Genomic DNA, 27516 nt, shown 5'->3' with positions numbered 1-27516 from the left:
ACCAATCAGAGACAGACCGATAGAGATAAATTGTGACAAAACAGATAAGTAGAAACAGAAAAACAGAGACAGACAGATTGAGACAAATGGACAGAAACACAGACAGAAACAGAGACACAAAGACAAATGTATACATATAAATGTATGCATACATATAATTTGTATTTTGTCTTTAATTCTCAAATGGAATGGAGAATGTGTGTGTGTGTGTGTGTGTGTGTGTGTGTGTGTGTGTGTGTGTGTGTGTGTGTGTGTGGGGTTTAACCCACCTCCACGGTGTAGTGAGACAGTGCTAAGGCGATGAGCTGGCTGTTAGGACAGGCGTGGCAGTACTGCACTGTGCTCAGACGACTCGCTCTGATCTCCAACACCAGGTCGAGTGTCGCCACGTCGAACACCTGCAGAGAAGAAAGAAATCCGGTACCATGGAGCCGTTACAAAGTTCTCAGTTCTCGAATAATAACAACAATAACAAGGTCCCAAGCGTCGAGACACCCGGCTTTCCCAAAAAATTGGACCCACACAATTGTATAAGACGTCACCGATGCAGTAGCGTGAAACTTTTCCCAGAACTGCAGAGGAAAATCTGCCAAGCGTTCACTCGATTTTTGATTCGCAACTGAAAAACGAAATGAAAACGACGATGCCTTCGTCTCATTGTTTTTCATTTAAAGAAATAATAGGAGAAAACGCTTTTTTTTCCTGACTGTAATTACCAATCACAGACATCTGGCTAGACAATTTTACACGTCTCTCGTTCTCAAAGTGTCACTTTTTCTCTCTCACGTGTCTCTCTTTCTCTCACATGTCTCGCTTTTGCCGAAATGACTCTTTTTCACTTGTGAGTCTTTCTTTCTCTCACATGTCTCGCTTTCTCTCACATGTCTCGCTTTCTCTCACATGTCTCGCTTTCTCTCACATGTCTCTCTTTCTCTCACATGTCTCGCTTTCTCTCACATGTCTCGCTTTCTCTCACATGTCTCGCTTTCTCTCATGTGATTTTCTTTCTTTTACGTCTTTTTCTCTCACGTCTTTCTTTCTCTCAGGTATCTATCTTTTGCTGAAGTGTTTCTTTTTTTTTCGTGTCTCTCTTTCTCTTGCATGTCTTTCTTCTGACGAAGTGTATCTTTTTCTCCCATGTGTCCCTCTATCTCTAACGTGTCTCTTTTTCTCTCACTTCTCTCTTTTTCTCTCGTCCCTGATTCTCTTTTACATGACTTAATTCCTTTCCTCTCTTGTGACGAAGTGTATCTTTTTACCTCCCGCATGTCCATCTTTCTTTATCCTAAGTGTCTTTTTTTCTCTCACGTGTCGCTTTCTTTCATTTGTCTCACTCGTGGAGATTTTGTGCACAGCACAGCAATTGTAAGGACATTTGAGGGACTCCCATAGGGACTCTCTTGTTGCTTTTGAACAGTGATCCATGAACTTCTCAGAGTAAGGCCAGAATGTTGGATGAAGACACTGATATGTTCTGCGCTGATGGTTGATCAGTTATTTTCCATCCATGTTCTTCAAGAGAATCCAAATAACTCGATGCCACAAAATAAGAAATTTTAAATGGGTCGTGTTTTAAACATTACAACGTGAGCAACAAAAACATTGTTTAAACATAATCATTTTCACGCACACACACACACACACACACACACACACACACACACACACACACACAAATACTGTGTTAATGCTCACTTACAAACACTGTGTTCTTTGCAGCACCTATAATGCGCTGGCCATCAGCTGACCACGTGCTGCACTTCACACAAACGCTGCCTTCGTCACTCTCTGGAAACAGACTGGTGATGTCGATGGACTTCCATTCGTTCGCTGAGGTCACTTCAAAGAGCTAAAACACACACACACACACACACACACACACACACACACACACAATTCTTGCTCCATTCCATCCCTTGTACATTTAAAGCATCAGAAAGCTGTGTGTTTCTATATTAAGTCGCACCTTTAGCGTTCCATCGTTAGACGAGGTGGCGAGGTAGGCGTCGTCCGGAGAGAAGCAGCAGTGATTAACACCATCAATGTGTCCAAACATGGTGTTCTGAGACGTCTGCTTATTCATGTTCCACACCTGCACAATTTGAGGCATTATTTTTAACCAGTTCTTTGAATTAAAACTCATTTGGAGCTGAGCTCAGACTTTCGGACAGTTTCTGCGTTGACCTCCAAAAGACCTTTCAACATACCGTATAAATGTATTTAAAAAATTTGAAAAACGATTTTCACACAAGTGCAGTCTGGAGTGTTTTGCTGGCTCATTAAACAGGATTGTACATTTATTATTTAATACCAGCGCTCCCCAAACTTTGTCGCATCACGGGTCAGTTTCACGCAAAACAATTTTTCCAAAACCAAAAAAGCGTGCATATTATTTTGCTATTATACATATTTATATATATTAATTATTACTTTAATTACATGTTAAATGATAAATGGAGCTCAACGAACAATAATGTAGAATCAGTGGAATATTAGTGTTTCATACTGCATAGAAAAAAAGTGCAATTGAAACAACTGAAATGACGAAAATTGGCACAGAAAACCGTAAAACCATAAAACCGAACCATAACCATAAAAAAAAAAAAAAAAAAAAAAAAAAAAAAAAAAAAAGGGACATAAAATAAAAACTAAAAAGTAATTCTTTCTGTTCAGCCCAGTAGCAAATGATCCAAGGCCTGGGACCGGGTCGGGGCCCGGTTTTTGAGGAACCCCTGATTTATACCATTAAAAAGCACTGACACTGGAAACCCCTTTCATACATTTATTATAGTTAAATGTTTTATATATATATATATATATATATATATATATATATATATATATATATATATATATATATATATAGTTATATAGATTTATTATAGTTAAACAAATGTAATGCTACAATTATAAAAAAATTTTGTCCTTAATCACATTTCTTGTGGAACGTCTCCTGTACGACTTCCATAGAAACACTAATGTATTCGAGCTGGAACATTAATATTCGCATTAATATACATATTACTGCTTTCTGAGCTGATTTTTCAATAAGAATTTTAAGATTCCCTTTTAAGAATCGCATCCGCTTTAGTTACGGAGATTATGCACTAATAATACACACCTTTTGACCAATAAGAGGCGTTAAGATAGATATTAAAGAATGAATAAATAATTACAAATAGAAAACAAATCTCCGCTGAATTGTAAACATGCTATGATGACCAACATGATGTTCCTGATTGGCCGATTGGCCCCATTAGAGCGTCACTTCCTGTTGAGAAATCTGCATGCTTTAAGTCTTTACGTGAGTGAGAGGATGAGAAGATCTTACCTTGGTGTTGATAAACTTGTCGTTGGAGCAGGTGGCCAGCAGGATGCGCCGGTTCATGTTCGTGAACTGGCAGTGATTAATCTGCTCGTCGTGCTCAACGTTAAACACGCGCACCAGCGTACCTTTCTCCAAATTCCATATCTGGACACACACACACACACACACACACACACACGTATCATTTACCTTCAATTTTACACCATCCACACTAACAGAAAAGAAAAAAAGGAGTATTTTTGGGTCTAACAGATGAACAGCAGGAACCTTGACTTTCCTGTCGCTGGAGCAGGTTGCTATCTGACGGTCATCAGGAGAGAAGGCGCAGCACAGAACTTCATCATCGAGATCCTGGAACTCCTGGATCTTCTCTCCGGAGGTGCTCTTAAACACCTGCAGCAAATAAAACCGAATCTTAACCGAAATAATTAAAAAATCTAATAAATTAAATGTATTTTTAAATCAGGCCCGATTTTACCCGCAGTGTCTTGCTGGCTCCACACGAGGCGATCTTACTGCCATCCCGAGAGAAACACGCGAAGTGCACCGAGTCCTGGTTCGGATGCAGTACAAGCCGTGACATTGACTCCAGACTGCTCTTGTTTCTGAGGTCATAAACCCAAAACACACACAAAAAAAAAAACATGAGCGCACACACAATGTTTATTCCAAGCTGATTTTAGAACCCAGGCCGTAAATCGATGACGTACACCCAGTCCAGGTAGAGCTGCCCCCTGCTGGCCCTCTCCCGAGCCTGCATTAAAGCCTGCCTGTAGACCTCGGAGGAGTGTGGCTGAGCCAGGGCCAGCTGCACCACGTCAGGAAACGGCCTCTGCTCCAGCTGATGACCGTTTAAAGACAGGAACTCCTGGAACTGCTGCCTCACCTCGTTATTCTGTAAGAGAACGAGCATCTCAGTGTTCACTGGGAATACAGTGGATTTAAGGAAAACATAAAAAGCCCTTTACAGATGGGGAATTAGCAAAGGATTGCATGGAGGCTGCATGTGAAACACTTGTAGATGGAAAGAAAAGACATAAAGTGAGAGAAAAAAAAATCAACAAACACCCCTTTAATCTGCAACAGCTACAAGAAGAGCTGAAATATTAGCCCAGGATGTGCAGTCACAACTAGATGCTGCTATTCATGGCCTTTTTGGTTGAATGACATGCTCAGCTTGTGTACATCAGATTTTACTATGCAGAGAAGAAAGGTTTCATTGAGGACATCTTAGGTGTTACAACACACACTAGAGGAGAAGACATGCACTTGGCAATAAAAGAGATGTTAACGCTTAGAAGGATCAGCCTGGAACATTTGATACTGCTTCACTGCAATATTAGATGGCTAAAAAAAAGAAGGGTACTAGCCCTCATCTGGGCAATTAAAAATGAAATATAAAATTTTTTAGGTATATAATTATCTGGACCTCAGCTGGCGAGGAGGGAGGGTTCATTTACTGGACCTCAAGCAATTTAAGTTGAAGACCCCTGTCTTATGCCATTGTTCGCAACAAACTTCAGCACCATACGCTGTTCTAAGCATGCACTGACATTGTTGTCGGCCATCTTGATTAACGCTTTCTGGACTCTAAAGCGACATACATGTGCGGCGCCTATTAGTAATAAGACGCGCTAGTCACTTACTACTGCGTGTAGTACCGCCATGCTAGCATCCATTTTTATACCTGTAATATAAAGTATATTGATGATATTCATTACAGGTCGACTGATACCGATAGCTAGACTGGATCGTAATTGCTGATAACTGATTAATCAAGCAATAGTTTATAAAATGGATACAGGATTAAAAAAATTAAATAAAAAACACTCCATGTAAAATAGTACTAAACTTTGTTACAAAAAAAAAGTACTGAAAAATGAAAATGTGCAAAATGAAACAAATATGAATATATTAATTACCTTTATAAATATTAAGGAAAACAAATTATCTGCGTTTTGAACTGATATTAACAATTATTATAATTTTTTTTTAAAAGACACTTCTAATATACAGCACGTGGCTACAATGATTCGCCTCTAGAGGCCGATCTCGTACTGTATAACGCAACCCGGAAAAACTAAATGGTATGGATCTTTGCCGATAGGCAATAGTTCCAGCAATTAACTATTGAAAACCGATAAATCAGTCGATCTCTAATGTTCCAACCTTCTTGCATGGGCATCCAACAGATGGTAGCTAGATGACACTATTCCTCATCTTTCTCCACATTCATCCCAAAGGTGTTCAATAGGTTGGAGCTCTAAAGCATTAGATCTTCCACATCTCCCAACCCATGTGAGCATATCTTCATGGAGCTGGCTTTGTGCACAGGGGCACTGTCATGCTGAAACTTGTTTGAGTCTCCAAGTTTAAGTGAGGGGAAAATTTCATGCTGCCAAATGTATCCAAAGACGTCCTATACAATTGTGTGCCTCCAACAGTTCGGTAAAAAAAAATCATATGGCAGGTGACCTGATAATTTTGTCTCTAAATATACTACACAGACAATTTTATGAGTATAGAAACACTAACATATTGGAACAATAATAAAAAACTCAAACATTTTTTGCTACAGCCAGAAATCTCTGTGCTGTTAAAAGAGAATAATGCACATCTCCTGGCCAATCAGATTAGAGCTTTCAAAAGGTGCTGATCAGGTTATATGAAAATCAGGTTATTCGTGAAAATCCTAGACCTATGATTAACTGTAATTTCGCCTCAACCCAGTAGTGTTCACATCATCCTTATAGTTAAGAAACAGTTTGAACAGAGCATGTGTGCTAACTGAGCTAGCTACAAACCAGGAAGCTCTAATTCATCCTCACGATATCATTAAAAACATTCCTACTGCTTCGAAAAGCAACAACCGTCCCGTTGATGTTCCGCCGTAGCTGAGTACTCTCTAATCCTGTCCCCTAGTCCTATTGGTGGATTTCAGATAACGTAGAAATCAGCTGAACGTAAAGATGGAAGTAGAAAGTGAGACAGGGACGTACCTCTTTGTCGAGAATATCACCATACTCTGCGTAATCGTTGATTAAGTGGGCGGATCCCATCACCTGAGCCTTATTCTTTACCCAGTCAAGTGAAAACATGAGGGAAGAGAGCTCCTAGTCAGGAAAAGAAGGGAAAGTGTTTAAGTACATCATTTTTTTGTAAAAAAGTATTGGTGAAAAAACGCACAGTTTCATGTTTCAAGACATGCTATAAAGGATAAAGGTATTTTACATTAACGGAACAAATGTCAGGAATAACTAACTACAACCTCAATTCCAAAAAGTTGGCACACTGTGTAAAGAATAGAATGCGAAACTCCATATTTTATTCACAACAGAACATCGAAAACATATCTAATGTCAAAACCGACAATGAAAAAAGGGCATTTTGAATTTAATGGCCACAACACGTCCCAAAAATTCTTAAATTAACAACAGGTCAGTAAAATGATTGAGTAAAAATATTCTATCTTACAGAGTCAGAGTCTCTCAGAAGTAAAAATGGGCGGATCTATGAAAGATTGTGTCTACAAATTGTGGAACAATTTCAGACCAATGTTCATCCAAGTCAAATTGCAAAACAGTTGAATATCTCATCATCCTAAATACATAAGATCATCAAAAGATTCTCTGAGAAACTTCCTTGCACAAGGCACAAGGGTGAAATTCATTATCAGATGGCCACGAACTTTAGGTCCTCATAGCATTTAAATAATCATAATTCTTTAATGGAAAATCACTACATGGGCTCAGAAACACTTACAGAAATAATTGTCTGTAAACAAAGTTTGACATGTCATCCACCGGACTAAAGAGGAGAGGGACTATCCGGCTTATTATCAGCACTCAGTTAAAAAAGCTGCATCTCCGATGGTACGAGGTGATGGGCAGCTTACCTATCTGAAAATCACCATTACGCTAAAAGGTATATACAGCAACATATACATATCCAACATATTTAACCCATATCTTCATATAAGTGTCCATCATATCCCAAAAATACTTATGGCCATATTGTAAAATTAAACAATTTATTTTTTTTAATCCATAAAATTTCACTCAGGCAGATTTAGAATAATGGCATCACGTATTCTCCGGGTTGCCCGATATATTTTATAAGGCACATCGCAATGGCAGCTTATAGCTATGTAAGTGCAATGTGTCTTTTCTATTTCTGTCCATATTGTGCAGCTTCCGGTGTGAAGCCAGGACGTGCACCGTACATGCGCCGCGTTCTGATCTCAAACTATGCTGTTATAAATGCCTTTGTTCATTTCTACCTATTAAAGATAATGTTTGTGTGCACCGAATGTGGACGTTACCTTGGACATGCCTGCCCGTGCCATGTGATGGGCCAGGAAGCGGTACCAGTATAACCCCTCCACGTCTCCTGAAAGCGGTGGCATTTTTTGGTACGCTTTCTGGTACTGACATACCACTTTAGCATGCAGCTCCTTGGTAAGAAAAATAATAAAAATCATCAAGTGTAAACTGCACAGAGCTCAATTGCAAGACACTGCTGCAGAACAACACGGCGGAACACCTGAGCGTGAACCAAACGTCATGCTAGAACCCAACGAATTCTCATTTTGCCTTACAATTAGAGCAATACATCAGATCCTTCTTCATCATTCAAGCTGCAAACTACACAACCTGATGAATGAAAATTCATTATGGTCAATTTTAATATTCAGAATAAAAAAGAAAAAAGAAAGAAAAGAATTTCACTGCTAACAATTTTTACCTGCTAACACATTCGTAGGAACTTCTATGACACATGCTCATAATAAAGTACAGATTTATTTTTAAACTTAGCATTGAAAAAAGGAGTTTACAGTGTCAGATGCAGCAAGAAGCTTCACGTGAAGATTAACGTGTAAAATTTGAGGATGCTGTTCTTGTTAACAAGCTAAGAAGTGTCATCAAAAAGCAAAAATTCTGACCGCTCGTTACAATGTCTGCGATTTTATCATGGACAGCGAGTTAGAACAAACTTGAAGCAAACGTGAAATGTCTCGTGAAAATGGGCAAATCTGCCACAGAGACATTTGCCGTGACATACGTTTGACATACTGCGATGCTGCAACCAAACGTTCAGGGTGTTTTGAGCGACATTCGCTTCAACAGCCGGAAGAACGCCGCTGGAGGATGACGAGAGATCAGAAAGACCTTTGTAGAAACGTAGGTAAATAAGGTAAACAGGGCTAGTCTCGAAATATATACCACCTCGTACGTTCTTGTCTCATTACTTTCTAGAGGACATTTCACTACGCTAAATATATACAGTACCTTTAATGATCAAATAACAATGATAGTTTGAAGTCCTGACAGTCGTTTGGAATAGACAGACAGACAGACAGACAGACAGACAGACAGACAGACAGACAGACAGACAGACAGACAGACAGACAGACAGACAGACAGATCTCCATCCGTCCTCCCGGAAATGCATAAGATGCTCACCGCTAGTTGATTGCGGTTTTGCTCCGTGAGAAAGTCGAGCTGCAGGTCGTGCAGGAAGTAGAGGTACGGCCGCTGGTTACAATCGCGGAACATCAAAGATTTATTCACGAACTCCTGGAGGACATCTTCCACTTCCTCCAGCTCGAGACCCCATACCACAGAAAGCACCTGCAATCACAGACAGCACCCAAAGCCACACTAATGAGAAAACAAAGCAATATTTTTCATTTAGTCAGCACTTTATGCTCGATCCTGGTTTCTGCTCTTAATTCGGTGAAAGTGCGAGGAGACCTCAACGGACGACACTTACGGGGCAAATCCAGAGTATTTTAGAAGAAATTACAGTAATTTACAGTCTTTGACCAAACAAATATATGAAGGGGCAAATTTTCATTATTTTTTATTATAAAATCCTCCCTTAGCATGAAGAACAGCTTTACACATTTCCAGCATCTTCTTTCCTGTTCTGTTCTTCTTGTTCTTCCCATTTGGACTACAGAGAACTTTCTTTCACTCATTTACTGTCCAATTATTTTGTGTCTTTGCCTTTTTCAAGGTGGGCATGTTACTGATTGTCATGGTGTTTGTAGGAGTGATTTATGGGACATGGATTTCATAGCAGAAGTGGTTAGATGATGTGAAAGACCTGGATTAACACCCTATCATATACTCTATTACCCAATACATGGTGTAAACAAACAGCTCCTGAACATGACAGCCATAATGTTCCTCACTCACAAACGTGTTCTGCTCTCTTAACCTCAATCTGCAGATGTTAATTCCCACCTTGGCAGGCACCTTCACATCCTTCTCCAGCACGCTCAGGTCTTTGTAGAGCTCTCTGTGCTCTTCTTCGAGGACCTGTAGACTCGCGTCCATGGCCTGATCCAGGGCCTCGTAGTCATATGAGGAGGACTTGCGTATGCGCTGGAACCTCTTCTTCCTCAGCTGCTCCAGGTAGTAGCCCCAGCGATCAGGAAAGTCTCGGAGCAGCGCCCCAATCAGAGATACGACCAGAGGAGAACCTGGGGGAACACAGACCCAATAATTGTTATCATAAAATATTAAATATATCAACAATGCCATAAGGCTTCATAAAGCACTTTTTATACCAAGTGTAACAAACAACTAGCTTAAAAGCTTTTGTTCCACTAGCACAGAGGTCCCCAACCACGCAAACCAAATTTGGTTTAGCAGTTGTTCCATTGGTCTGGGTCGCAAGAACTTTCTGGGCGAAATGTGTATTGGTTTGATAACAAATTATTTATACTTTTAGCCACTACCCAAATTTGCATATTTCAGAAATCATTATTTCCATGCCTGCAACAGATTCAGCTCATTATCCACATGAGTGTTGAACAACCTTTATCAAAAGACTCCTTAGTGCAGAAGGTAAGAAAAAAACATGCAATGGTTAGAATCGAGAAAAAGAAGGCTACCTAACATGACAGGTATATAGCACCAGTTACCACCATTAGTCTCGAAACGTTTTGGATACCACCTCATAAGTTAGAAAAATCTTAACTTGGGGACCACCTGTAGTGAGTTCTAAAATTCCTATAAAAAAAAAATAAATAAAAAATAATATATATATATATATATATATGCCCTGTTATTTATTCAATCAACTTAAATTAACCCGTCCAGGAAGTTAAAAAAAAACCAGCAAAAAGTTTCAAGAAAACTGCAAGCCTCCGTAATGTCAAATAAGATCTGTTTTCCATCGATAAGCAGAGAGAAACATCAAGCCTGATCTCATATTTTTTCCAGTGATGATTCTGAAGCGTTTTGTTCTGTGGATTGATGAGTTAAAAGTGACACTGGTCCTGCCAGAGTTGGTGTCAAGCGAATCCCATAATAAAGGCATCATACCATAAATGAAACATGGTGGTGGTAGTGTAATGGTGTGGGGAAACCTTGCTGCTTCAGGACAAGAACCATTTCTACCAGAACATGCTGAAGGAGAATATCTGTCCAGAAGTCAGTGATCTTAAAAGCCAGATCATGCACAAAGGTCTTAAAAAGAAAAAGTCATGGTAGAACGTCTCCACAACTTTTAAAAGATATTCAAAGCAAAACAGGAGTTTTTACCTTTGCATTCCTCCACGATGCAGCGAGCCTGCTCTGGAAGAGTCTGAGCTTTCCCATTTACATACAGAGCAAGAATTTCCAGCGCTTTCTCCTCGTCCAGACCGCTCTCCACAGAAACCTTGAACCTGTGACCTACGGACACACGGATTAATGCGGTTTAAACACGACCAATCCCGAAACAAACTTTACGGTCTTCTCCTCAAACAAAACGCAAAATGAAATGTCCAAACGAATATGCAGTGATGCTTAACCATGTCCTTGTTGTAAATCTCCATGAAAGCTTTTCTTTTTTTTTTTATGAATTCTGGATCGAAAAAACCCTAATAACAATAATAAAAAAAGAACAAGAATAGTAAAACATTCCCCCACCGCTCACTGCATCGGTCAGAGTGGAGATCCTGGTGGTCAGGAGAACTCGGCACTGGATATCGAACGCCCTGAGAGTAAAACTGTCCCAAACATCATCCAGGATCAGCAGAGACCTGCAAAACAATTGCACATGGTCATAAGGAGAACCAACGTTTTGCCTCATTGAACTGTTCAAGGATTGTGTAAGAGCTTTCTGACTCATCATTCAAACTCTGTGGAAGGCCATCAGGGTCAGCAAGACCTTATCTGCTGGCTTTAAACTCTGAATCAGAATTACTGACTTACATTTAAATATATTTTTCACCATGAATGTGTATTAAATTATTCCCAATTGTCTGTTCTCTTCCATTTAATAACGTTTCTCTCAAACCATCCATGTAGATTTTTATATATAAATATACACACACACGTGTGTGTGTGTGTGTGTGTGTGTGTGTGTGTGTGTGTGTGTGTGTGTGTGTGTGTGTGAGAGATATATATATATATATATATATATATATATATATATATATATATATATATATATATATATATATATATATATACACACAGTGAGGAAAATAAGTATTTGAACACCCTGCTATTTTGCAAGTTCTCCCACTTAGAAATCATGGAGGGGTCTGAAATTGTCATTGTAGGTGCATGTCCACTGTAAGAGACATAATCTAAAAAAAAAATCCAGAAATCACAATGTATGATTTTTAAACTATTTATTTGTATGATACAGCTGCAAATAAGTATTTGAACACCTGAGAAAGTCAATGTTAATATTTGGTACGGTAGCCTTTGTTTGCAATTACAGAGGTCAAACGTTTCCTGTAGTTTTTCACCAGGTTTGCACACACTGCAGGAGGGATTTTGGCCCACTCCTCCACACAGATCTTCTCTAGATCAGTCAGGTTTCTGGCCTGTCGCTGAGAAACACGGAGTTTGAGCTCCCTCCAAAGATTCTCTATTGGGTTTAGGTCTGGAGACTGGCTAGGCCACGGCAGAACCTTGATATGCTTCCTACAGAGCCACTCCTTGGTTATCCTGGCTGTCTGCTTTGGGTCATTGTCATGTTGGAAGACCCAGCCTCGACCCATCTTCAATGCTCTAACTGAGGGAAGGAGGTTGTTCCCCAAAATCTCGCAATACATGGCCCCGGTCATCCTCTACCTTAATACAGTGCAGTCGCCCTGTCTCATGTGCAGAAAAACACCCCCAAAGCATGATGCTACCACCCCCATGCTTCACAGTAGGGATGGTGTTCTTGAGATGGTACTCATCATTCTTCTTCCTCCAAACACGTTTAGTGGAATTATGACCCAAAAGTTCTATTTTGGTCTCATCTGACCACATGACTTTCTCCCATGACTCCTCTGGATCATCCAAATGGTCATTGGCAAACTTAAGACGTGCCTGGACATGTGCTGGTTTAAGCAGGGGAACCTTCCGTGCCATGCATGATTTCAAACCATGACGTCTTAGTGTATTACCAACAGTAACCTTGAAAACGGTGGTCCCAGCTCTTTTCAGGTCATTGACCAGCTCCTCCCGTGTAGTTCTGGGCTGATTTCTCACCTTCCTTAGGATCATTGAGACCCCACGAGGTGAGATCTTGCATGGAGCCCCAGTCTGAGGGAGATTGACAGTCATGTTTAGCTTCTTCCATTTTCTAATGATTGCTCCAACAGTGGACCTTTTTTCACCAAGCTGCTTGGCAATTTCCTCGTAGCCCTTTCCAGCCTTGTGGAGGTGTACAATTTTGTCTCTAGTGTCTTTGTACAGCTCTTTGGTCTTGGCCATGTTAGTAGTTGGATTCTTACTGATTGTATGGGGTGGACAGGTGTCTTTATGCAGCTAACGACCTCAAACAGGTGCATCTAATTTAGGATAATAAATGTAGTGGAGGTGGACATTTTAAAGGCAGACTAACAGGTCTTTGAGGGTCAGAATTCTAGCTGATAGACAGGTGTTCAAATACTTATTTGCAGCTGTATCATACAAATAAATAGTTTAAAAATCATATATTGTGATTTCTGGATTTTTATTATTTTTTTAGATTATGTCTCTCACAGTGGACATGCACCTAGGATGACAATTTCAGACCCCTCCATGATTTCTAAGTGGGAGAACTTGCAAAATAGCAGGGTGTTCAAATACTTATTTTCCTCACTGTATATACATATATATACACACACACACACACACATATATCAGGCCTTGAATCCATGTGTCTGATATTCAAGTACTTTCAAGAAGCGTGGGAACCCTGCCAATCAGATTTCAATTTGATTTTCAAATTTGTCAAAGCTCTCAAACTGTATCTGTCGCAAAACGCAAATATTTTTTTTTGAATTAAATGGCTGTTTTTTTTTTCATTCCACAAAGACTAAAAGGGAAGAAGAAATCGATTTGGTCGCAGATACACTTACAAGATGGACTTTACCAGATAAGCTGGACATTGTGAGGAAATGTCGAGCGACACAGTTCAAAACAGTTGTAAAGCTTTTTTTGTGAACCGTTCCTACTATTGTGTTTTCTTTCCTGTAGTATTTGCACAAAAACACACTTAATTCCAAATCCCCAGAAAAAAAGTAATGCAGAGAATAATGGGGGGTAATTTTATTGTAGCTGTGGCTACAGTGAAAGGAGACGTGTTGAACTGTGTTCATTGGGTTTCTTGCTTTTAGTAATAACATTCATTCTGACTGTATGAGATTCCTGTCTGTGATGCAGCGCGCTGTTCTACTGCGTTTCTCTATAATACTGAGGTTTCTATAGACGTGCCGTCATAATGATGGGATTAAGAGGTGGATTGATTCAGGTAGGACACCACTGAAGACCTGGCAACCTAGCAGCAACAGTTCAAACTAGGGAAATTTTTGATTACAAAAATTCATCAAGGCAATATACAAAGCCGTGTATACACGGATTTAGTACGTGGAAAATTTCAAGCAGCTTTTTCAGAAACAAGAAAACGACGAAAACGATACTGTGCGTGATTTAATAAATAATTATATGAGTGAGAATAATTATGAGTTTCATTACACAAATATTTTCCCATAACCCCACTCTATGGGGCCGCTGCGGGGGGTCTTTTTGAACGCACTGTATTTGCATTTTGGAGTTATATGGCAATTAAATGCACTAAATGGCTTTGATTTTTACCGATATTCTTGTGTGCATTTTCAGCAATAAAAATAAACATGTTTCTAAAAAAAAAATCCAATTATTTATTTGTTTAAAGGGACCGTCTTATTTTCCTCTTTCTAATTTAGTATTGCTCCTTAATAAAGTAAAAAAAGTACAGAAATCTCAAATCTCGAATAAACGGGGGATTACTGTACTTCGATGGAATAATCGTTGGAATGCTTGATAACTAATATAATCAATAGCAGCAGCCCTAGTTCAAACGCAGACACACTCATCAGTAGCAAAACCATGATTTTAAGAAACGAATCCTAGAACAATTTATACAGAATAATCCAAAATTATTCTAAACCCCAACTCAGAACTGTAATGATTTGCAACGGAACCAAGCGAAAGCCTCTGTAAGTTTCAATCCCAAAAGGCTGCAGCTGGATTTGTTTTCCAGGAACACCGTTACATTAAATGGCGTAAAAAAAAACTCGGACTCGGACTGACTTTCTGAGATGTTAAGAGATATGTGATGTTTAAATTCACCTGGGAAGCTTGCGCAGCATGAGGAAGCGCAGTCGCTCTTTCGCCTCCTCGACCGAGCCTGGCGTCCTTAGAGACGTTTCAGAACTTTGACTCTGCTCCAGCCTAAAGCACAGAGACTGCATTCTCACCAGGAGATCGGCTTTGTCGCACTGACCGATGGACAGCCAGTGAACTCCATCGGGAAAACACTCTACACACGCAAGACACGATGAGAAAGAGAAAAAGGGAGAGAGCGAGAGCATTTAGAGTTCAGTGTTTCAGGTAGGAGGAGGACAATGAGGACAGGGATGAAAATGATAATGGAATACTGAAGTTTCTGGAGTTTGTCCGAACCTGCCTACTTTCTCCTCATCCCCCCACCCAAAGTCAAGGAAACATTACAACGACATGGAGGAGGAAGGCATCGTGCGTCTCATCGTGACCTTTCAAGTCGCATTTTTGTAATATGCTTCAGATTTTATTCTTTTTATTTTTTTTTTACTTTGAAGGGAATGTCATTCGACATTCTGTCGACGAGATAAAAAAAAAAAAAGAAAGAGTTTGAAAGAAAGAAAGATAGAAAGGGGCTTTTACTTGTCACATATGCATGACAGTACAGTGTTAAGAAACTGGGGTCACCAGGATACAGCACCCCTGGAGCAGAAAAGGTTAAGGGCCTTGCTCAGGGGCCCAATAGTGGCAGCTTGGTGATAGTGGGGCTTGAACCCATGACCTTCCGATCAGTAACCTTGAGCCTTAAAGTGACTTGGCAGTCTGACTGCATTATGATGCATAGTGTCAGGATGCAAGATGCTACACAGAACCATAGACCATAACCTTCCCCCAGCCCTTTTATCAGATCAGAATATTTGTACGTACCGTTGATCAGCACCCGATCTCTCACCGCCTCAGCAGTGATCACAGACTTCCCAGATCCTGCCATGCCATGCACGGTGACCCACCCGGGAGCTTTCTGCAGATGCCTCAGTTTCTCCCGGAGCTGGGACAGCAGAGAAGGCCGGTTCACAAACACCATGGGCCTCTGGGGCACGCCCCCTTCACTCAGGATCATCTGCACTGAAATGAAGACGCACACGTCAACTGAAAGTCTACGTCTGGTGTACAAACCCGAATCCAATAAAGTTGGGACACTGTACAAATTGTGAATAAAAACAGAATGCAATGATGTGGAAGTTTTAAATTTCAATATTTTATTCAGAATACAACATAGATGACATATCTAATGTTTAAACTGGGAAAATGTATCACTTTAAGGGAAAAAACTGTTCATTTTTAATTTTATGGCATCAACACATCTCAAAAAGTTAGAACAAGGCCATGTTTACCAACGTCTGGGGACTGAGGAGACAAGTTTAGGAATAGGAATGTTGTCCCATTCTTGTCTAATACAGGCTTCTAGTTGCTCAACTGTCTTAGGTCTTCTTTGTTGAATCTTCCTCTTTATGATGCGCCAATTGTTTTCTATGGGTGAAAGATCTGGACTGCATGCTGGCCATTTCAGTACCCGGATCCTTCTTCTATGCAGCCATGATGTTGTAATTGATGCAGTATGTGGTCTGGCATTGTCATGTTGGAAAATGCAAGGTCTTCCCTGAAAGAGACGACGTCTGAAGGGGAGCATATGTTGTTTTAGAACTTGGATATACCTTTCAGCATTGATGGTGCCTTTCCAGATGTGTAAGCTGCCCATGCCACACGCACTCATGCAACCCCATACCATCAGAGATGCAGGCTTCTGAACTGAGCGCTGAGAACATCTTGGGTTGTCCTTATCCTCTTTAGTCCGGATGACATGGCATCCCAGTTTTCCCAAAAGAACTTCAAATTTTGATACGTCTGACCACAGAAAAGTTTTCCACTTTGCCACAGTCCATTTTAAATGAGCCTTGGCCCAGAGAAAACGCCTGCACTTCTGTATCATGTTTAGATATGGCTTCTTTTTTGACCTATAGAGTTTCAGCCGGCAATGGGGAATGGCACGGTGGATTGGGTTCACCGACAATGTTTTCTGGAAGTTTTCCTGAGCCCATGTTGCGATTTGCCTGAAGATTACAGGCATCCAAGTGTGATTTTCCAGCCTTGACCCTTACGCACAGAGATTGTGCAGCTGTTCCATTTAACTTTTCCAGCCTCTTATTGTTACCTGTCCCAACTTTTTTGGAATGTGTAGCTCTTAATGAAATCCAAAATGAGCCAATATTTGGCATGACACTTTCAAAATGTCTCACTTTCAACATTTGATATGTTTTCTATATTCTATTGTGAATAAAATATAAGTTTATGAGATTTGTAAATTATTGCATTCTTTTTTATTCACAATTTGTACAGTGTCCCAACTTTTTTGGAATCTTTCTGGATGCATTTCGTAGAATGAAATTTTCCTTTCACTAAAATAACACAAATCCTGTTCCAGGTATGTTTAATGCACAAAGCCAGCCTCGTAAAGATCTGCCCATAAAGATCATGGGTTTTAAGATGTGGAAGATCACTACAGAGATATAAAGCTCCAACCCTTTCGAACATGATGAATGTGAACGCTGACTGCACCACAGGCCTTCTCACCTTCTCACCTACATCAGTACCTAAAAATCTGATTGGAGCTCATTAGAAGAGCAAATAGAGCTTGTGGAATTGGACGTTAAAAAAAAAAAAAAAAAAAAAAAGCACAGATCATTATCGGTCAAGCTGCGAAGGAAACAGATCTTCGCAATTATTCTGAAATAACCTTTTATGGAAATGTCGCATTAACTGACAACACAGGAAATGTGATAACAGAAAATGTCATTGCATATAAATAAAAAAAAAAGTTTGAATATCTTTAGGGGTGTGTGTGTGGGGGTGTGTGTGTGTGTGGTTTTTAGCTATGGATCACTTTTTCAACCCTTTTGTGTGTTGTTTTTGGGAGTTTTTAAGCTCCAAAACACAGTCCATCTCACTTGTAATCAAAAAAATATGGAGAAAAAAAAGACGTACAACATATAAGGTAGAATAAAATGAGGGGTGTTTGTTTATAGTTCACCTGCGGAAGAGATCCCGTTCAGGGAGCTCTTGTCCCCCTCGGGGCTGAGCTGCGGCAGGTCGGCGTGAAGCAGCCCGGCCAGGTCTCCGTAGCTCTCACGGATCAGCGCGTTGTAGAAGGAGATGTACGCCCTGTTGTCTTTGCACAGCAGGACCTCCAGCAGGGCTGCTGCCTTCTCCTTTCTGGTCGGCTGCACAGTGAGGGATTTTAAACAAGAGATTCTACATGCACAACATTTTATACTGTACTGGTCGGTGTTACTGTGTCTGCTTTTTTTTTTTTTTGCACTAATGTTGCACATGTGTAGTTTTGTGTTCCTTTTGTTAATTTTCTGCATGCTGTCTGAGGTCGCAGCTCGGTCCTGGGGGTAAATGTTGATTCTTTTCAGTATGTACTGCACTGTATATGGTTGGAATGACAATAAAGCCTGCTTGACTTGACCTGACTTGAGATGATTCAGCGTCTGGTCTAATAGTTTGGGCTTGTTTTGGAGCAGAGGATGTTCCAGGAACTGAACCCCCATTCCATACTTTAACACCATGCAATTCCGTCTGGTTCATCAAATCCTGTAAGCTTCTGGAGTCGTCTGGAGTGATATCTATCATGGAATTACCTGCCCAGTCACCGCATCCAAATCCTTTTAAACTGCTCTGGGATGAACAAGAAATCTCCAGCTAGTGAAGAACTTCTCTGAGGCATGGCAAAGTACAGTGGTGTGAAAAAGTATTTTCCTGATTTCTTTTTTTTTTTGCATGTTTGTCACACTTTAATGTTTCAGATCATCAAACTAATTTGAATATTAGTAAAAGATAACAAGTGAACACAACATGCAGTTTTTAATGGAAGATTTTTTTTTTTGTATTGAGGGAAATCCAAATCCAAAACTACATGGCCCTGTGTGAACACTTTTTTACACCACTGAATTTTATCTGAACATTTGGAGAAAGTGTCTGGATGCTGAGAGTGTGTAAAGCCGTTCTTCATGCTTTTTTTCAACGGAAATAAAGTCGAACATATGGACATTTATGGATTTGTTTGGAAAAAGGACATCTTCAGACCGTTACATTACAGAGTTTGTTGCATAGAAACATAAGGAACATGCATGTGTCTCTGTACATGATGAAATCTCAGAGAAGCTTGACGGTCACGTGACCTTACCAAGCGCCTTATTGTAAAACCATACCCACGTACCTGTGCGCACAGGTTTGTTTAGTTCCAATAAAATTCAAATTCACAGATACTTTAGAACTGATAAAACAACTCTAAAGAAAGATAAATAGATAAAATAAAAAAATAAAAATAAAGGCTGCATTTCAATTTCTGCAGAAAACCAGAAGTATCAAGTCTGCGTTTTAGATTTAACAGTCTGACATGTGCTGCTTTTTTTACTCTTCCTGCTCTATGTCACGTGGTGAATTTCTCGTTGAGAGTCAACAGGAGGAAAAAATGTTTGCAACTCCATTCATGTGCCTGTATACAAAAATAAAGATGGGCAAAACAGACCTTACTGAGTATCCTATCCTCCTCATCTCCGGTCAGAACTCCATCAGTGATCATGTGGTCTATAAGGTAGGAAGCCTTAATATCCTCCTCCAGGGTCATCCTGGAGCGCAGCAAGCAGCTGCGAGCCCTCTCCTCCATCTCTACACACACATACAGTGAGAAAAAAAGAGAGAGTGAGAGCGTAATTGCTCTAATGTGCATTTAACCCCTAGACCTTCAGTGGTGTCCTATCTGAATCAATCCACCTCTTAATACCATCTCAGGTAAGAAAACTCAAAAGTATAAAAAATGCATGAAAAAGTTTAACTGTTTTGAACTGTCCAGCTTTTCTTATATATACAAAAACCCCACTATTAAATCCACACAAATATATTTGAGCTTGTGGAGTTTGCTACAGATGTGGGTTGCGAGTTCCGACCATCTGATCAACGGGCGTGAAAATTGCAACGTTATCAGACACCTGTGAGAGGACTTGGACTTGGCAGTTAAAAACACTAAAACAAAAAATATGACAAAGAAGACCAAGGACTGCCAAACAGCTAGAATCCTGTATCAGACACAAATTGGACAACATTCCAACGCACATGAAGAGACCATTCAAATGGTCTCTTCAGTTCCCAAATGACTACATACTGTTGTTAAAAGAAGAGCGGATTCTACACAATGGTAATCATGTCCCAAGTCTGCCACTGTTGAAATGCCAAGAAAGTCAAATTGACTGTGCGCCTAGGTGGGAGGGGCATACTGTCTCTCTCCTGTCAATCACCAGGACACAAGCCAATCATGGCCAAGCTCATATATGAAAAACAGGACATCCTCTAAATGTCAAAGATGCATTTGTCCCTAAAATATAACAAAAATTGTTCACATGGCAGTTCAATTATTTCAACATATTACACATTTTGATAAGTTTGGGTGTAAAACAAAAGGGTTTAAGACCAGAGATCAGATTGTTCGGTTTTCACTTTCTATGCGGATTCTACGTGGTCTATTAGGACAGAATTATATTATTATAATTATTATTGATACTTTGTTCCAATAATTTCTTTTTCTTGAGACATTTTGCAGGAGATGTTTGCATGTTCATATCTGTTACACTTCAGCTGTGACTCTCTAAATATGATCTTTCCAGTCAGTATAATAAATTTACGCCCCACTTCACCCCCAAAACACTGACAGTTTATTTCTTTCTTTTTCACCATAAAAAAGTTCTGATTGGTTTTCACTGACATTTTTAACATAATTTTACACTAATGTTGGGAAAAAACATATGACATCATTTATGATAGTTTCCTTTACATTATACAAACCTGCCACGTGAACAGGGGAGAATATAGTTTTTTTGTCCATTTCACACACACACACACACACGCACAAGAAAGTGTATTGCAATACTGGAGTTCCCTGTAACAACTGCAAATGAAGTGACAGCCAGGTTTTCTCCAACACAGAAACACAAAAGACACTCACCGATTTTTTTTCTCTTTACTACAACATCAACACGATGAAGTCTGATTTCCTTTCTCTGTTCTCGCTTTACTGTAAATTGCGATTTAATAAAAACCCAGTGCGCTTTAAACCACCGAAAGCACCGTGTCTTCTCCACTTCCGCGTTTCAATCAAAAACAACTCCCTCTCCAGCAAATAGAAACCAGTTCTAGGGGTCATGTGACTGTCCGAGGCCACGCCCTATATTTTCTACAGTAACCAGGCAGTTTAAATTCTTTGGTAGATTATGCGCGTACGCTCGCGCGCGTGCGTGCGTGTGTCCATCTCTTCCAATTTAGGGGCGGAGCTTGATTTGAATCATTAGTAATTAATAACGTGTTTCTTAACCTTACGCAATGATTTGAAAATTACATAAACTTCATATTTTATTTTCAATAGAACATAAAAAAAAAACATTTTCAGGTAAAAAATTTAATAAAATAAGGAAATTTCAAATTTGATGACCACAACACATCTCAAAAATGTTGGGACGGTGGCAAAAAAAAAAAAAGCCTGGAAACAATAAGTGTTTGTTAAAAGAACCAGCAGAAGGAACATTATGCAACTAATGGAGTTCATTGGCAACAGGTCAGTTACATAATTGGGTATAAATTGTGTATCTATGAGAGGCAGAATCTCGCAGAAGTAAATAGGGGCAGATGTTTACCAATCTGTGAAAGACTTTGTCTACAAATTGAGGAACAGAACCTGAACTGGACCTCCCTTTTAACTCCAAGATACTAAAAAAGGTTTTAGCACAGCAGTTCTGCTCAAACCTACTTAGGAATAATATTAATCATAGCACAGGGATGGCGCTGGTTATAGTGATAAAGTGAAGTAATTACCTGCTATTAACCTATGATCAGGGTTGTGTCTCCTTACTTGTGTTGCTTGAACTTGGTGCAGCTTTTGATACCATTGATCAATCTATCCTGCTTGCTAGAGTAGAAAATGTTTTTGGAATAAAGTGAACAGCTCTCTCCTGGCGTAGGTCTTATTTGACTTATCGTTTGTTGATGTGAAAAGTAATTTTTCTACACTCTTTACTCTGAAGTAAAGTTTGGTGTTCTGCAGGGATCTGTCTTTGGCCCACTGCTTTTCTTTTAATATATTCAGCTTCTGGGTGAAATTATATGTAAACATGGTATTAGCTTCCATTGTTATGTTGGCGGTACACAGTTGTATGTTTCAGCAAGGCTAGATGAGAGAAATCAGCTTAAGATGGAAGTACTTTTACCAGGTCCACATGCAGCTAGAAGTAAGACTTCAGATTTTGTAGCATCTCTGGACGGTCTTTCTCTTTTAGTGTGTACCTTGGAATGATAAATGACCTTGCTGTGATTATTGACTAGTCTCTCCTTTGAGGCTCATGTAAATAACATTACTAGGATTGCCTTCTTTTACCTTTGGAATATTGCTCAAATAAGAAATATGATGTCATTAAAGGATGCAGAAAAACCTTTGAATGCTTTTGTTTAGGGCTGCAACAATTAATCGATAATAATTAATAATAATCGATAATGAAATTAGATTTTTGAGACCACTCTGTGCAGCTGAGGATGCTTCCACATCTACAGCCAGAAGATCCATGAAGCTGCTGAGCAACTCAAGAACTTTGACTGATTCAGACTGTAATTAATATCAACAGTGTACTACAGTGGCTCTGGACAGGGGCATGAATAGATTTGCATTTACGCACCTATTACTACACGCCTCAACAATGTAATTACAATGAATGAACATTCGGTCCCACCCAGATAAGGATGGGTTGCCCTTTGAGTCTGGTTCCTTCCATGGTTTCTTCCTCATACCATCCCAGGGAGTTTGCAGGGTCATCCACAAATGCAGGTTAAATCTTTGTCATGCAAAGAAGAAGCTACATGTGTACATGATACAGAAAAAAGCATTGTCTTCTATGGGCCAAGATGCTTTCCAAATGGACTGAGGCCAAGTGTTCTTTTATACGAGGAATTTAATTTATTTTTGTAAACCAAGGATACAGGGTCCTCCAGACTAAAGAGAGAAGGGACCATCTGGTTTAGTATGAGCGATCAGTTCAAATATCCTGCATCTCTGATGGTATGGGAATGTATTAATGCATATGGAACGTGTCTGGAAAGGCATCATCAATGCTGCAAGATAAAGACAGGGTTTTTATACTTTTTTTAGAAGGCTGGCATCCATCAACATCTGCAAAAAGCTGCTGCACATGTTGTGGCGAGTGCCCTCGTCTATGCGGAATTCCTCACGTCTGGACAAGCTGGTGAGGAAAGCGGTCTTTGTTGTGGGCTCAGAGCTGGACAGCCTGACATCAGTGGCTAAGAGGCAGATGTTGAGCTCCTGTCAATCATTTACAATCCACTGCATCTACTGCACAGCATCATCTCCAGGCAGAGTAGCAGCTTCAGTGACAGGCTGAGGAGGTCGTTCCTCCCCCATGCCATGTGGCTGTTTAATTCCACTCTGGGGGGAAAGGTTCAGGGTTGACATTCCTCACTGTTCTGAACTGTACTGCACACTGTACATTATGCACCTTAACACTCTGGTTTGCACAGGTCTTTTCAAAACACTTTTTAGATTTGCATCTATCTATCTATCTATCTATCTATCTATCTATCTATCTATCTATCTATCTATCTATCTATCTATCTATCTATCCATCCATCCATCCATCCATCCATCCATCCATCCATCCATCCATCCATCCATTCATTCAGCAAGGCAATGTTTAATCACACACTGAATTATTTTGTAGTAGAACAGTCTGGGTGTGGAAGTGGCCTGGTCTGCAGTCCAGACCTTTTACCAATTGAAAACACTAAAGCAAAAATACAACATAGAAGACCAAGGACTGTTGAACAGCTAGAATCCTGTATCAGACATAAATGTGAACAACATTCCTCTTCCAAAACTCCTGCAACTGGCCTCCTCAGTTCCCAGATGAATGCACAGTGTTGTTAAGAGAAGAGGGGATGCTATACAGTGGTAATCATGGCCTTGTCCAAACCTTTTTGTTGTTGTTGTTGTTGTTGTTGTTGTTGTTGCCATTAAATGCAAAATTACCTTATTGTTTCTTTTTTTAAAATTACATTTCCACTATGTTCTATTATGAATAAAAATGGGTTTGTCACAGTGCCCTAACTTTTTTGGAATTGGACAGACAGACAGACAGACAGACAGACAGACAGACAGATAGATAGATAGATAGATAGATAGATAGATAGATAGATAGATAGATAGATAGATAGATAGATAGATAGACTGATTCTAGAAAGTTCGGTATGCAGCATGCTGGTTTTATTTGTACCCGAACAGCAGCCTTGGGAGTGGAGCTGACGTCAGAGCGCATAAGTTCCACGCGTTCACCGCCTGAACCAATCACAAAACGCGAAGTCGCAGAATATCTAAACAGACCAATCAGATTGCGATTCGTGGGCCTCGAGCGCGCTGTCTCTTTAGCTCCACTCCAGAGCGCCGTGTCAAAGAGACACACCGTGTCAGAGAGCGCGAATGTGGTTTGTGCTCTGCCGCTCTCCTTAATAACTTTACCTCAGGTTCATCTCAGCATACCACGGGTAAGCGTCATAATTACGGCTTTTATTCATTTAACCCAACATTTCTGTGCATTTCGTGCCGTTTTGAGACGTTGACAACATTCAGCACTCAAATATCTTGGTTGTAAAAGTCCAATGTTAAGATTCGCGGGGTCTGACTTATTTAACAACACTGACCAGCTTTAATAAAGATGTAAGAAATCGCATTAAGACGTATTTCGATTAATTATTACAAATCCGACATTGCACTGATCTTTATCGTGCGGGAAACTATATCTCAAAAGAGTCGATTCTGCCATTCCAACAGTCATGAAAGGAGAGTCGACTCCCAAGTTTCGGAGTCGATTCGACCAAATGAGAGTCGAGTGGTTTTATTTTCTGTTTTAAAGTTGTTAAAAAGTTTGTGGATTTGATAAAAATCAACATTTAAAAATGCATTTTCAGTAAAGATCATGGTGCCCATGAAAAACACCTGTGATGATAAACTCCTGTTTGTGTACAAATGCATAAAAGGAGTGTGTATGCGTGTGTGTGTGTGTGTGTGTGTGTGTGTGTGTGTGTGTGTGTGTGTGTGTGTGTGTGTGTGTGTGTGTGTATATTTGGGTGTGCGTGAGTATGTGGCATTAAAGTGTGTGTACTAACAACTAACCAGCAGCATTTCCTTCCTGTGTACAGGCGTGAACGCAACCATGACAAGAACCCAGTCGATGTTCGCTGTAGCCTTGTGTGTCCTGATGATCTGCGAGATCGTCTTGGCGCACAAAGATCACTATGAAATCCTTGGTGTTCCCAAAGATGCTTCTGAGCGCCAGATCAAAAAGGCCTTTCACAAACTGGCCATGAAATATCACCCGGACAAGAACAAAAGCCCAGACGCGGAGGCGAAGTTCAGGGAGATTGCAGAGGGTGTGTTTTCATTTTCCATCAATGTACAGATTGTTGCATAACAATTTTTCCTTTACATGAGAAACAAGTTCACTCATTTCGATCTCTATCCCTTTTTTCTTTCGCCCCTTTGTTTTTTCCCACAGCATACGAAACGCTATCTGACTCTAAAAGGAGGCGGGAGTATGACCAGATAAGGAGCAGCTCATTCTCCAGAGAGGGAACACGAGGAACCAGGGGTGATCAATTCCACCAGCCGTTCAGCTTCGACTTCGAGGACATGTTCAGAGACTCTGATATGTTCGGCCAGCCGACACACTCCCGGCGTGAACGCCATTTCGCGAGCCACTTTCAAGCCCACAAAGAGGCGCACCGGAGCGGCTCCTGGAATTCTTTCGGCGGCGACATGTTCGATATGTTCTCTGACTTTTTCTCCTTTGACGGACACCCGAATGGAGGCGGGTTTCAGGACTCCGCCGGCCAGCGGCGTTGCCACACGGTCACTCAGCGGCGTGGAAACATGGTGACCACGCACACAAAGTGCTCCTGATTTTAGCTGCAAGGTTATTTTGTTTGTTTGTTTGTTTGTTTTTTTGCTTACTGCCCTGACCGAATCTGTTCTCGGTGACACGGGTTGGAGCGTCCAAATTTACAATTAATAACGAAGGGATTCATAAAAAAATAAAAAAATATATAAACTAGACAGACGAAGACGTTTTGCACGCCTGACTTCACACATATTTGTAAGCAGACATAAATAACCTTAAAAAGACACTCTATATGGACAAAAGTTTGTGGACACCTTATCATAAAATTGGCATGTGCTTCCTCTCTCTCCGTCGCCGTTCGAATAATTTATTTACTCTTCTGGGACATTTTTGTGCTCCTTCATCCACTGTGGTTTGTTAGTAAAGTCAGGTACTGATGAAGGCGAGGAGGTCTGGGATGCAATCAGTGTTCAATAGGGTTGCAGCTCTATAGCAGGAGATCTTGCACATCTTTTTGGTTTTGGGTCTCCTACTTCCAATGCAGGGGAAAATGTCATGCTACGGCATCCAAAGACGTTCTGTACAATTGTGTGCCTCCAAATTTGTGCATACGGTTTGGGGAAGAAGAAGCACATACGGCTGAAGAGAAATCAGGTGTCCCAATACTTCTGTCCATATAGTGTATTTCATGTCCAGCCATTAAGGCTGTAAAGCGTATACAGGATATTGTATAAACAACACGATTTTCTCTGTGATTATACATCAGTGATATCTGTTCATCATGGCACCTGTTAGTGGGTGGGATTTATAGGCAGAAAGTCAACATCCTCAAATTTGGTTCGAAGCAGGAAAAATAGGCGAGCGTATTGTGACGTCTAGACGACTGACCGCTCTCTTAGTTGTCAGTTTAATGTCTTCCTTGAACTTTTCACACAGCCGGACTGATGAATCGCACTTATTTTAATACGTACAAACCACCCGATTTGATCTGTAACACTCTTCTGGAGGTCTCCTGAATAACATGCAATAATCACACCGCTTTGCCCCTCGGGGTTAACCGCCATTTTCATCGGATTATTTATTATTTATTTTCATAAGTACCACATTTGCATGTGCTTGAAACCCGAGTAAGACTTTCGTTCGACTTCACCAGAGAAACTGATACTATATCAGTATCATTGTCTTTTTTTTTTTTTTTTTTTTTTTTTTTTAAAGAAAAACAAGCAGGTCGTCTGTTGTGCAATTTTTTTTCCACGTAAAGGAAACTAATAGAATTGAGACTATGTAACGCAGGATTCTATTAAATAGTTTTTTTTGTTTGGTTTGGTTTTTTGTTTTAACTGTTACCTCATGTTGTGATATTCATGTACAGGATAATGTGCAATAATATATTAATGCTTGCTTTTATGAGTTCATTTTTAGACTTTAATGATTGTACACAAAATGCTGCTGTGCTTTATTTTTGGTGTCTATAAAGTATGCTGTATAAAAAGCCTTTTGTCTTTCATTGCTTTACACACACACACACACACACACACACACACACGTCAAGATGTTTGTTAATACACTAGGAATAACATCAATCTTATTCAATATCTCAATTACATTAATGGTAATCACAGGAATTATTCCTAAATCTAAAGTAATTGACAATTATTTT

At 40.0% G+C, this 27516-nt stretch overlaps 2 protein-coding genes across 4 annotated transcripts in view; one reads left to right on the top strand and one right to left on the bottom strand.

Annotated features, from left to right (window-relative positions):
• Window positions 1-21079, bottom strand: part of apaf1 (apoptotic peptidase activating factor 1) — a 46978-nt gene extending 25899 nt beyond the window's left edge. For all 3 annotated transcript variants that reach the window (XR_014534282.1, XR_014534283.1, XM_083546179.1), the window contains exons 1-18: window positions 20912-21079; window positions 19442-19581; window positions 17939-18128; window positions 15778-15975; window positions 14920-15109; window positions 11251-11363; window positions 10882-11013; window positions 9577-9815; window positions 8791-8958; window positions 7650-7781; window positions 6328-6441; window positions 4039-4223; window positions 3807-3933; window positions 3596-3721; window positions 3332-3472; window positions 1967-2092; window positions 1700-1849; window positions 270-398 (exon numbers count right to left, since the gene is read on the bottom strand). Coding sequence is in view for 1 of the 3 variants with exons in the window: in XM_083546179.1 (XP_083402305.1) it covers window positions 270-398; window positions 1700-1849; window positions 1967-2092; window positions 3332-3472; window positions 3596-3721; window positions 3807-3933; window positions 4039-4223; window positions 6328-6441; window positions 7650-7781; window positions 8791-8958; window positions 9577-9815; window positions 10882-11013; window positions 11251-11363; window positions 14920-15109; window positions 15778-15975; window positions 17939-18128; window positions 19442-19579 (2598 nt within the window). In the remaining 2 variants the exon portion in view is untranslated. The remainder of the gene's footprint in view (window positions 1-269; window positions 399-1699; window positions 1850-1966; window positions 2093-3331; window positions 3473-3595; window positions 3722-3806; window positions 3934-4038; window positions 4224-6327; window positions 6442-7649; window positions 7782-8790; window positions 8959-9576; window positions 9816-10881; window positions 11014-11250; window positions 11364-14919; window positions 15110-15777; window positions 15976-17938; window positions 18129-19441; window positions 19582-20911) is intronic.
• A 3280-nt stretch (window positions 21080-24359) lies between these two features.
• Window positions 24360-27348, top strand: dnajb9b (DnaJ heat shock protein family (Hsp40) member B9b). Its single transcript, XM_083545791.1, has 3 exons — window positions 24360-24504; window positions 25159-25389; window positions 25515-27348. The coding sequence occupies exons 2-3, from the start codon at window positions 25173-25175 to the stop codon at window positions 25916-25918; spliced, it is 621 nt and encodes a 206-aa protein (XP_083401917.1). The 5' UTR covers window positions 24360-24504; window positions 25159-25172; the 3' UTR covers window positions 25919-27348.
• The last annotated feature ends 168 nt before the right edge of the window (window positions 27349-27516 follow it).

This window comes from Silurus aristotelis (assembly GCF_946808225.1).
Source record: "Silurus aristotelis genome assembly, chromosome: 7".
NCBI classification, from domain to species: Eukaryota; Metazoa; Chordata; class Actinopteri; order Siluriformes; family Siluridae; genus Silurus; species Silurus aristotelis.
Note: the sequence above shows the minus strand (reverse complement) of the source record. Positions and strands in the feature narration are given on the sequence as shown.